Source organism: Manacus vitellinus, unplaced genomic scaffold, assembly GCF_001715985.3.
Source record: "Manacus vitellinus isolate BGI_N305 unplaced genomic scaffold, ASM171598v3 scaffold_37_pilon, whole genome shotgun sequence".
NCBI lineage: Eukaryota > Metazoa > Chordata > Aves > Passeriformes > Pipridae > Manacus > Manacus vitellinus.
This window is the reverse complement of record NW_021940517.1, coordinates 5,055,203-5,068,164: the sequence shown is the minus strand read 5'-3', so window position 1 is coordinate 5,068,164 and position 12,962 is coordinate 5,055,203. Positions and strand designations below refer to the sequence as shown.

The window sequence follows — 12,962 nt, the reverse complement described above, 5'->3', positions numbered from 1 at the left end:
CAAAATGAAAATCCATCAGACAAATTCCTTGGCTGCAAGACCACAAAGCATTTAAGAGTTTTAAATAAGGCAGCCTCTACCTCTTCAGATCTACTGCAGGCTTCTTGTAAGGACATACACACTGGTTTACACACCATTAAGCTGAAACAAAAATATGATTACTGCCTACAAACGAAAGCCTTTAATACAGAGAATGAGAGAATGGGCATGGTGAATTGAGATATCTGTTGCTGGAAAATAAACTCATCTGTACAAACTCCTAATTCGCAAAAGAAATTGTAAATTTTCATAGTCAGGATACTTTTAAGCAGATGCTTACAGAAATTAATATCTGTGGTAATAGCGAGATAAGCTTGGTTTCTCTCATACTGATTGATGTGTTCTGTCCATACACACCCGCATTTGAAAGCACAGAAAAGAGTATTTATTCTCTATGAGAAGAAGGGACATTGAAAGCCTAGAACAGACCTACATTTGCAACAGAAACAGAAAGGACTTTTTGAATGACTGGCTAGTGATAAGTGGAAAAAAGTCCTATTGTGTACCCACATAAAGCACTGAAGACAAGACAAACCTATTTACATATGAGAACTCAGACCTCAAGCAAATCCTATAAAAAAGGACATGAGACAGGATAAAAGAAATGCATAAAACAGAATTCCTTCTTCCCCACAGAGATTACTGCAAATGTATACTTCTCTCATTTATCCTTAAGGTTTAATCCTTTATGCAAGCAACTGTGCAATGATGGTCTCCAAAATACACTAGAACTCTGTTCATAACTATCTTTCCTCTTCTAAAAATGCACACAAATAGAGGAATAAACTATACAGTGAATAGGTGCTATATATCCTGTTCTCTCTACAGCTCATATTTTATGATGCAAGGTATTTAAGGAAATGCTTCTCCAAGTTGAGCACTTCTGATTAAGTATCAGTCAGAAAGAGCAAGGGTAATTCAAATATACAATCCAAGGTTGTGTATGCTTTGTACAATACTAGCAGAAGAAAAAGGAATATCAAGACCCTTGGAGAGAATATAGACATAATGTGTTCATATAGGATAAAAAACCAAATGGTAACACGGCTTTGATGTTCTAGTACTAAGAGAAATTAATTTTCACTCTAATTTGATGTATCATTTTTCTTTCAGCTGATTCTGATAAAATGTCCTTTCCCTATACCAAATTATTTTAATATTTCATTCATTTACCTTTTGTGTAACATAGCATATAAAAAAGTAATTTTATTCCATGATACAAACAGCCTTTGATGTTGTTTAGTAGTAATGGAACAGGTTAAAATGTGGTCCTGTTTAAGCTTGTACTTTACCTGTTCAAAATTTTGCATCACTCACTGTTAGCTCACCTCTGCATGCTTGAACTTTCCAATATCCATGAGGGTTTTCAATACAAATAATTAGTGCTACAGCTCTTCGTTAAAATCCAGATTCAGTTAAACCAAAGATACTGTAAAGGGTTGAGTTGAGAGAAAAAAACCAATAAAATTTAATGTCCTTGTCATCCAGGTGCTTTTATAACTGAAGTAACAACCTTATTACATTGTCTTCTTGTAAATGACTTAAAATGGTTCTGCTGGTTGACGAGTCAGAAGAGTTTAAGCAAGAGCTGGTAGGGCTCAGACAGGCAACTTTATTGTTTGTGACAGTGCCTGCTATCCTGAGCCAAAAGGCGCTCACGAACTCTTACTCATGTGTCTAATCAGATAATCACAGGGAGATTTCTGAGTCGTGGAAGAAATGCTTGTGATTTCTGAAAGAGAATAGTTAGCACTGCAAGGAGGATTGAACTGCTAACATGAATTTAAGGCAGTGGTTTGACACAGGACTGAACTCGCTATGTGCTAACAATTCCAAACAGTCTGCTTTGGTCACTAAATTCTAATAATCCATGATTTGCATATGATTTCTCCTCCTGTATTAAATTGAGGAATTCTGAAAGACTACATTCTCTTGATGACATTATCTTAATAATGTCTTAGCACAAATGCATTTAAAACCTGTGGCAACAGTTCAGAGAAGAGATGAAATAGTCACAAGTCTGTGTATTTCAATAGCAAATGGCTTTGTCTTTTTAGATTGCATACCAACCTTATCTGAAAAATGTAAATTCTCCTGCTAAAAGCACATTCCTCTGAAATCAGATGTGGTCTTCATTACTCAGAGCTGGTTGTTTCCACATTCATCTAATTAAGTTTCCCAAATAGAAAGGATGAAAGAAAGGGGGCCAAAAAACTAAAGGAAAGAGACTTCTGCAGTGAATATTCATCCCCTCCAAAGCTCCTCTGTCATTTAAAACCAAATAGCCAAACTCACTACTGGTCATCTGAGTGAGAACCCCTTGCTAATCCTCTTCATTCCTTACAAGGCACAATTGCCCCACAAGCTGCAGATGCCAGGCCAGCACACATCCAGCCTCACCTATGGTTCAATCCACATTAATATGCCCTGGAGCATATCTGGATTTGGTGAGGTTACTTCTGCTCTTCCAGACCTTCTCAGCTCAGGAGACCTTGTCTCTCTGCACAGACCACATCTGCATAGATCCCCCAAGTTCTTTGAGCCACAGCACAACCCTGGTGTTTGTAAAGCTACCTGCAGAGTTGGAGTCACCAGGATCATAGAACAGGCAGTTAGGAAGATCTAGCGCAACAGGGAGCTTTGAAATTCCCAGGAAATTTTTAAATCAATTGAAGATGACTTTTCAAATAAGAAAAACCTTTTAACTGCTTTGCTAAGAGAACAAACAAGTTATTTCCTTAGGTAACACAGTGTTGTCTAGAGCTAAATATAGCAACTTCAAATAAACCAAAGATAACAATGGATGGAAAAATGTACTTCTGAGGAGTTTTCTGAGAAAGTGAAGTTGGTATACGAAACGGAACATGAACCTCAGACTGCTGTGGTAATGTATCTTCTACAGGCAGGCATCACAAAAACAAGAGCAAATTCTTTCTAAGTGGCTGAAGGACACAGAACTGACACTGGAGAAAAGACCTGTTGATAGGGTTCCCTTTGGCATGTACCTGATTAATCCACCCATTTCATATTCCTCTCCAGCAGTCAGCTGAACACCACAGTGGGAGAATTAGTTCCCTCTGCCCTCAGAGCAATCTCATTCCTCAATCAAAATGAATGGCTTTAGCTAGGCAGCACGGCAAATAAAACACATTCTTTCCAGTTAAGCAAAAGCACGTACCTGCAACAAATGACTGTCACGTTAAAAATACATGACAAGCAGCATAAAACAGGTTGAAAAAGGACATGAAAACTCTCCCAAGCTGTCAGCAGCAGAACTAATGAAACATGGGATCTTAATTCGTGTCCCAGGATCTCAGCATCTCCTACCGGACTGTGCCAAGCTGCAGCCTCCAGAAACTGTGATATCCCTTCCCATAACACTCCCCTTCCAGGATCCCATTTAGTCCTGAAGGCAACATCAGGGATCTTCCTGGGGCCCCTTGCCGTATCCCTAGTTTTCATCCTCAAGGGTCAAATGATTTGCTGAAGACTCACCTCCTTCCCACACTGCCCACTGACACCCAGCACTGAGGAAGATACAGCATGTGCCCTGGCTACTGCAGTGCTGTCAGCAGCTGCCTGACCACACAGCCTTCGCTTTCTGGAAGCTGGGTGGCCAAATAGACACCAAAAATGCTGTTGTCCTGTCCATGGAAGGAGCAGTGAGTCTCTCCTTCTCCAGCTCCAAATTTTTACAAGGTTTGTAAAAACAAAGCAACTCTCCAACTTCTGTCCTATCAGATCTAGTCTATAGCAAACAAACTGACAGAAAATGCCTGGACAGAGTTACTGCATAAGCATTGTTTCCTTAAGATGTAGGCTAAACATGACACAAAACCTTAGGTTTTTCAATAGATACTAAGTGGATCAACTTTTTCATAAAGATACTAGGGGCTTTGCTACTCTCTTTTTTGCATTTAAAATTTTGCAAAATGTCTTATTTGCAAGAAATTGTAAACATAGTTTTAAAAATCAACTTATTTTAAAGGTCATGTAAAATGATGTAGTTACCTATGATTAGAAACAAATTACAAATACTATAATAATTTTTGCATCATTCTCCTAGTCGTCCAATTTCACACAAATACACTAAATATTGTATTAAAAACTCAACTTCAGCAAGCATCCAAACTACTCAGAGTGCAATTTAGCCCTACCTTTATTGGAAAACTCTTTCTTTGAAGCAACACTATTACAACTGTTACAAGTTATTCTAATGATCGCCTACTGTGTTTCACTGCACTAAAGCAGTACCTTTTAGTAGTAGATTTTTAGTGTGTATTTGAGTCTCTCTTGTATCATAGTAGAGATACCATGCAGCTCTTTCACGGTCACGGAAATAAACAAGACAAAACAGCAGTTCTGATTTTGGGAAAAGATCCCTGCTTGGAAGTCCGTCCCCACGAAAATCAATAGGACTGACAGTGAATTCACCTGGAGCTGAACCTAAATGCTCACCGGTTATGTCTGCCATGGTATCAGCCACCTGTGTTTTTTGGCACCTACTTTCTCCAGAGTAGAGCACTTCTTCCAGACTCTTCTCTTTTTGCAGACTACTTCCAGGAGACTAGATTGTAATGTAATTATGGCAGCATGACTCTGCAGTTGTCATAGCAATAGAATGAGGGTGGTATGCTGTTAAAAACAAACAAACAAACAAAACCCCAACCTCAAATACAGCTAATGGAGACCTAGCAATTGTTTCTAACTGCTTTACCACATCTGTAGGCCCTTTGGAGAAAGGCCAGCGAAGAGTTACCCATGGCAGATTGCCTTTTGAACTGCTGTACTCAATAATTGTTTTCCATCTCTGCGCAGGAGGAGGCTGACTGCCCTTCTTTCCTTGTAAAACTGTCTTTTCCTGGGCTTGCTCATTACTGGCTGTGCTGTGTGGGACTAGAAGAGTTCTGCAGGGTTCACTGGGTAGGGAATAAGAGTTTCTTTCGTTATACTCTTAAAAGGTACCTTAAAAAGTTACGTGTAAGACAAAGTGAGGTTATGGAGTAAAAATGGGAAAGGTGTGTTGGTATGTGGTTTGGACCAAGGGTCGCAAGCTTTTGTAGTAACACAGCTTTGTTCCATCACGCGCAAAGCCAAGCTCTGACTTGAAGCTCATAACTTGAAACATGTAACAATTACTCAGAATTTAAGCTGTGCTTTCCCACCGCACACCTCTTTCAGAGCAATTTCCCTGCTTTGTGCTATTATAATGCGGTAAGGAGATACAACGCAAAACTGCAACACCAGGCATGGAAATCTGCCTCTGGAACAACTGCTTATAGACTTAAAAACAAATTTCTTCTTTTTAAAACCTTCATCTGGCTAGCCAGCCTTCGTGGCATTTGAATTTGCCTTAGGAATATAGACTGAAACTTCTCTCCCATGCAAGATGGTGTTATTAAAAGGGACAAGGTGCTGAAAACTTTGCAAGTCCTAGTAATCTATGCTGTTTTCCAGTCCAGAAGTTGTGGAGTGATGCCTTAAGACTTTTATACTTCCCTTGGTACAGGGAACACCAGCTAAACATTCCATGTTGCCCAAATCACAAGCATGATAAATCCTTTTGCTTTTTAAGTTTATGTAAGAGAAAGTACTGTGAATTTTGCTGAAGTCTATTCTCACCAGTGAGTCTATTAATGAGTGGCACTTTCTAAAGATCTGTAATACAGAATCATTAATTCTAGTAGTAGAGACAGAATTTTCTCTGTTGAATTCAGAAACAAGTAAAATCCAATTAAGATAGAGCAGTAGGAAATTCCATTCCAAATATAGGTAGGTAGAACCTTTTCCACTGTAACTTAAAAATTGCTTGCTTTGGTCCAGGGGTGATGACTAGTCCTAGTTTTCTTATGGGAGGGTTGGGAAAGGGGGTAGGGTTTGGATTCACTGAAAAGGTAAATTAAAATACACACAACATTAAAAAGTTATGCTAAACATCATGCTTTTTATTTTTGGAGAAAGAGCAAGAAAATAGCAGTACTTCAACAAACTAGAAAAAGCCTCATGTAAATACCAAAAGCACAGCAAATTATATTAAAAGCTGATACATTCTTTAGTCAAAGCATAAAGTTGTGTATGTGTGTGTACATATACATGTATACACACATAGGCACACAACTTTCATAAGTACAGATGTAGCTATCTGGATTATGTGTGTTTTCCCTATCATTCAGTTTAGTTTTGTGTGAGTGAAGTAATTAGACCAGAATTAACATTAAAAGAAATTCCAACCATCACCACAGACTAGATTAAGAACTTGTACACATACACAATTACAGCACAGTCTTCACTCTTGTGGCCTTTGAATTCCACTGCAATAAGCCAGTTTTAGAGGGAAAGCACCCTAGAAGTCTCTTGGCTTTTATCACTGCAACATCCTAGCCTCTGCTAAAAACTAAGAGAGGAGGTACCCCAGAATGTGATCTCCAATTCTTCCTGTAAAATGTACGCATACCAGACATGAACCATGCAAAAACTCTTTGAGATTGAAGCCCTTAATTATTAGCTTGTGTCAGGATTCAGGCACTGTGCTCTACAGCAATCTTTAGAATTAAAGTTAAGGAATAAAAATCGTGTTGGGAGTTGATTTTACTTAAAATAGAGAAGGGTGAAGACTCACATAGTTGGCAACTCTCAGCTGATTAAGCATTACATGGACACACTATGAAATAATAACAACTTAACTAAGTGCTTTAGTAAGTTCTGAAAACAAAAATAAGTTATACTTCAAAGAACAAGTTAGTATAAAAAGTTTTAACATATGCAATGTGCTCAAAATACTTATTTTGCATTTTTAAAAAGAGCTGTTGTCTACCTTACAGAAACAAAGTTCACCCAGTATAAAATATTGCAATTTGTCCCATTGTGTCATATGAGAGGTTTCCTTAATCTTCATATGATCGAGAACACTTGCACAAGAGTTCATGTTATTCCAAGCCACATAGTGGCAGACAGACTATGTTTGAATCTGTGCTTTTACTATGCAGTACAGTAAAAGCTAAGCAAACCATTTCAGAACAGTGTTTAGCAGGTCAAAGAGCTATGCAGATGCAAGATATCCAGAGAATAGTATAAAAGTTAACGCCAAGTGGCAGTACCAAGAAAGTGAATTAGATCAACAGAAAAAAAACCCTGCTGATAACATTCACTATCACATGTACAGCTTGTAAGCTAAGAATAAATTAGCCTAAGGAGAAAAAAAAATTTAAACTGTGTAAACAATCCACCCAGTACAAAACTGGATGCAGCCGGTAAGAGCAGAACTAGCTTAGTAGTGCTGAGGATGTGCGTGCATCCAGATGCCTGTTCAAAATGCATTTATCAATATCACTGACCTCCCCCCCAAAAAACCCCACCACCTATAGCTATTTACATCACAGCAGAGGCTTCCCTGCCCCCTTACTAAGTTATTACAACTCAGGAAGTCACTGTTGTCTTCTATAACTAAAATTCCAGTTATAAGCTACCAATGCTTGTAAGTTGAAAACACCCACCTTGCAAATTAAATTCAAAACTCTTGTCAAGCATGTCTGAGGACTCTTCAAAAGTTAAGAGTACAGCACTTTCCTCAAGTGGTATTTGCATGAGTAACTTGTACTGACAGCCTGTTAAAATAAGTGAATTTAACACAACTCGGGATAGCTGAGTATTCCTCCTCAGGAAGAGGGATCCAGATTCCAGTTGTTCTTGCTGAGGTGTGTTACAGGGAAAGAAGGACAAAAGAACCTCAGTTCAGTCAGCCTGGAGGTCAATCTTTCTGCTTCTAGAAGTATTCCTCCTCTTCATCAAAAAATCCATTTTCCAGGGCATATGAGCAGTCTGCATTAGAGTCAGCTTGGCAGGCACCTTTGTATTCTTGAATTGATTCATACAGGGAGTACAGCTGACACAGCAATGACATATCCAGCTGCCGAAGGCCAACCTGAAGGGGGAAGAATTCAAACAAATAAACAAACAATCATTATTACAATTGTTTTTTTACTGGCAGTATAATGCTATATATCTTGTTGCTAAACAAGAGGTTCAAGCTTTTTTCCACCTTGAACAGTTATGAAATATGGAAGTAAAATTCATTTTCTAAGGTGACAGACACCCCATTTACATGGGATAAACTGGACAAAAGAACAAGGAACAATGTGATGCAATAGTGCAGAACATATGCCAAGCATTCTTCAAAATGTTGCTGTATCACAACACCGTGCTTAACTTCCAATAAGCAATCCACTCCCATCAGCAGAATTACAGATAAATTAATAAAGTCTATATTTGTCATTATGCAAGAGAGGTATTTTTCCAGAAACACTGCGTGTCTTTGACACCATCTTTCTCTCTCACATATCACAGGCACTCTGTTTTTGTTTGAAATGGCCAGGAGTAAAAGTTTTAAATAGGACTCTAACTGGTTTTCCACTTCCTGGCTAACTATTTCTACTCTAATTTTCTTTTCTCTATTGACATACATAGGCATCTTGACAAGACCAGCTCTGTCTAGTGCAATACAGCACACTACTTGAAAGCAGCAAAACTAAAGCAGAAGTGAGACAAAGACATATATTGTAGATTGTAAATCTTCAGAGTATTTTCCACGTGCCACTGAAGCATAGGCTTGATTTGTATTTAAGCACCTAATATTTTGGTCCTCAAACTTCTCAGGTATTAGCTCCACAGCTAATTAAACATTTGGAGCACCATTAAAAAAAGGTTACCTTGTAGCCTGCATCTTTATGTCAGCTACAAAACCAGTATGTTGCACTGGAAAGGGAAACAAAGCCAGTCATTTAACTCAATGTAGTCTCCCTCTCTGGCAACAAAATGGAGAGTTCACTTGATATTGTCACCTATGCAAGTCAGATCAAATTAAATCTAGGCTTTGTCTTGCAGTAAATTAAAGCCACTACCCAATTTAACATTTTCAAGAAACAGCCATTTCTGCCTAATTTTTCAAGTAAGTGTTAAGCTGACAGGCTCTTCCCAGTAAGCCTCAGTTTTATCAGAGGTTTTTGCCACAACCCATGTGAAGACGAAAAAGAAAGAAATAATGTTAGTAGCCTTTACTGCAGCCTGAACACGAGACTCTGTTTTACCCAGAATGAGAACTCTTACCTCAAAAATCTCTCCTTGCGTGTCTAAATTCTAAGGACAAATACACTCAGCACACCAGAAAACCAAAAGAAGCTAGCATGAAGATCTTCCACTGACATTGCTGAACTATCCTAACAGCTCCTTTTTATGAAGGTAGGAGGAGGAAAAAAATTCCCATACGCCACAATGCCCCTCCAACTCAGAAAAGGAGGATACGGCATCTTTGAGGAACAGCACAAATTACTTGGTGAGGTCATGAAGCCAAAACATGAAGCACAGACTAACTGCAAGGACTTTAGGACAAGACATGGAACACTGTGCTAGCTGCTAGGATGTTAAAGATAAGTCTTTCCACCACCTCAGATCTACACTACGTCTCTTACCCATCGCCATTTGCCTTTGTAACCTAAACAAACTGCTCACCTCAGGTAAGAAAGGATGCTGTGAAACTGGACTTCATCATCGTCATGGCTAGGCTTCGCAAACCAAGATTTGGGAAAACTGGACTTAACGCTATGACATGTGAACATGAGACCCACCAGAGAGATGTGCCTCAGAGCTAAATGTTTGATGGACAAAACTGCAGTGAAAAACTGTTCAAGGAGCAATTAGGAGTGAGTTGAGCCAAAAAACTCAACCTGGAGACAGACCATCTTTGTTTCCCAGGAAAAGTGAGAGCATTTCCACCAGCAGCATTCCTGTTTCAACCCCATAAAGGACTTCAGCACTTTCTGTTAAGTTCAGTTCTACTGATTGCCAAGCACAAACTTCAAGGCAGAAATTGCTCAGCAGAATTAACATAACAGGCCTTAACACCAAATGGTTATGTTTAATATCTTATTTTTCTGTTGCTGCACTAGTGTCAATGAAACAAGAAGTCTACTGAGAAAAATGCAGGCTCCAGCTCTTCACAGCTTTCAAGTATGAACCCTGAGGTAGCAAAAGCCTGACAAAATTATAGCACTAGCCCAAAGTTTTTAATACCAGCCAATTTGCATTTCTGAGTCACAGTCCTGAATTGACCATTCCTTTCCTCCCTCCTTCTCCAAAGCATCCAAGTCCATCACTTTCTCAGCTTTAAAAACTCATATACACAGTTACTTGCTTGATCATGCTGGAAAGATGCTGCTATGCATTTCTTCCTTGCTCACTATGGAAAATTTAAAGCAAATTCGTTACTCAATAGAAATTCTATCTTTTGACTGCTGCAAGAAAGTGTGTTCAATATCAGTAATAAAGTGCTATTACCTTCTTGATGAAAGGCAACCTATGAGTAGAGTCTTTCTAATTTGTACAGGCCATAAAAAGTCTTGAAAGTCTTTGATGTGTTCAGAAGTATTTTTTTCGTCAGAAGTAGTTTATCAAATTATCATCAAGGATAACAGAGTATTAAAGAGGATGTTTAAAGGGGAAGTCTAATTGTCAAATGACTTTGAGAAGCATCTCGTTTGATTTCCCCTTAGGAAAAAAATAGATTAGAGTTTTATAATGAGTTATCTTTGCTTTTTTGGAAAGGCTTAAGACGACTAAGACCATATGTCCTCATTTCCCCCTATAGCATTGCAGAAGAAAGCCCCAGCAGTCTATACTAACCCGTCCTTCCTGAGCTTCAATACAAACTGGCAATTCTAATACGCAGTTCTAAGAATGATCTCTAACTGTGTTTAAACTACTTGTTGAAACACTGGTGGCAGACTAAGATCTCAGCACACTACACTGTCCTTCTAAATTCACAGAAGGGACTTTCAACAGAACTTCTTGTTTTCAAACACCTTTTTAGCCTGAGAAAAACAGTCTTGAACCATGCAGATTTTCGGCAATGTCATATTTTATGTGCTTCACAGAACTGTTAGGGTTAGAAGGGGCCTCTAGAGATCATCTAGCCCAAGCCCCTGCCAAGGCAGGGTCACCTAGAGCAGGAGACACAGGAATGTGTCCAGGTGGGTTTTGATTGTCTCCAGACAGGGAGACTCCACGACCTCCCTGGGCAGCCTGTTCCAGTGCTCTGCCACTCTCAGTGTAAAGAAGTTCTTCCTCATGCTAAGGTAGAACTTCTGGTGTTTTAGTTTATGGACATTGCTCCTTATCCTGTCACTGGGCACCATCAAGAAGAGCCTGGCACCATCCTCTCAACAACCTCCTTTGAGATATTTATAGGCATTAATGAGATCCCCTCTCAGTCTTCTCTGCTCTAGACTAAACAGGCCCAGCTCCCACAGTCTTGTGTCATAAAAGAGATGGTCCAGACCCTTTGTGGCCCTCCACTAGAACCTCTCCAGCTCCTTGTCTTTCTTGTATTGTTTCTTCAGAATCCTCAGCACGCAAGGCTGAGGCTATTATTAGTCATTACAGCCGCAGCTTGCACCAGCAAAGCACCAACACCCAATCAGTGTTTAATCAAAAGGTGTGCCAGGTCGCCTGGAAGAATTTCGCTGCTAATAACGCCGCGCTGCAGGATCAAAACAGAGTCCTGAAGAAAACTACGCCTAATCGCAGCCACTCGGGCTGATCGAATCAGTGCCGACACTTGGGTGTTTTTTTTTAATGACAGCCTTGTAGCGTGGATGCCAGATCCCGGTGGATGCCGGTTCCCGGTGGGTGCCGCCGAGCGCGGTAAGCGGCTCTCCATCTGCAGCCGGGGCGGCCACCCGCCCCCGGCCCCGACCCCTCCGCCGCCGGTACCGGCCGCGTTTCACCGCCCGCGGCGGCCGGGCCGTGCTACGCGGGGCTTGCCCAGCCCGGCCGCCCGCGCCCACCGGGGCGCGGGCGCCCCCGGCCCGGGGAGTGCCGGCGCCCCCGGCGCCGCTCGCCACGTCCGCCGCCGCCGCCCCGCCGAGAACCCGCCCCGCTCACCATCTCCTTGCGGAGCAGGGCCAGCGCGCGGTCCAGGTTGGGAGGCTTGGGCGGGCGCGGCGAGCCCCGGCGCCGCCGCTCAGCTCGTCCTGGATGCGGGACTTCTGCGCGTAGAGCCGTCCAGGTCCCCCAGCGCCCGCCCCCTGTCCGCCGCGCCGCCCGAGGACGAGGGAGGTGAGACAGCCCGCTCAGGGCTCTTGGGCGCGGCGAAGCGCCCGCGCCGCCGCCGGGCCCCAGCAGCCCCGGGACGCTCATGCTGCGGGGCGGCACCGACGGAAAAGAGCAGCCCCCGCCCCGCCGCGGGAGGCACCGCCCGCAGCCGCCCCGCCTCCGGGCCGGGCGGGGGCGGGGAGCCGAGCGGGGCCGGCGCAGGGAGGGAGGGACGGAGACGGGGTGGGGCGACGGGGAGCCGGTCACAGGTGCCTGGTGGGCTCGGCTCGGGCTCGGGCTCGGCTCGGGGCCGCAGTCGCAGCACGGTGGCTTTGTCTGGGCCGAGGCGAGTCCCTTCGGGCGAATCCTCAGCCTGTGACCCGCAGAAACACCCCCGCGGCACCGTCTGCCCTCGGGTCATGGGAGGCAGAAGGGCCCTGCGGGAGCGGGGCTGAGCCTCTGGGCTCGGCCTAGGAGCTGGGGGAGGGATGGAACGCAGTGAAAGCTAGCATGAAAGCAGATTAACTGCTGCAGGCGGAGGGTGGCTATTTCTTCTGTGGTGATGCTGTTACATCAGTTGCCTGATAACGCGACAGTGCTCTCCCCTTCCATCAAGGTGTTTCTTTCTGTACTGTTTTGGGCTGCGATGGAGTTAATTGCTTCTCAGTAGCTGGTACAGTGCTGTGCTTTTCATTCAGAATGATAGTACTGTTGATAACAGATTGATGTTTTGGTTTTTGCTAAGTCGTGTTTATCCTAGGTTAAGAATTTTGTGTATGTGTGTATGTGTGATGCTCTGCCACTGGCAAGGTACCCAAAAGAAGCTGAGAGGGAGCATA

The 12,962-nt window shown here is 42.3% G+C and overlaps 1 protein-coding gene across 1 annotated transcript; it reads right to left on the bottom strand.

Annotated features, from left to right (window-relative positions):
* Positions 1-5,963: 5,963 nt before the first annotated feature.
* Positions 5,964-12,228, bottom strand: FAM89A (family with sequence similarity 89 member A). The gene is given in 4 exon segments (XM_029961606.1): positions 5,964-7,960; positions 11,974-12,044; positions 12,047-12,093; positions 12,095-12,228. Coding segments are annotated over 4 exon segments (411 nt in total). The 3' UTR covers positions 5,964-7,801.
* Between the last annotated feature and the right edge of the window lie 734 nt (positions 12,229-12,962).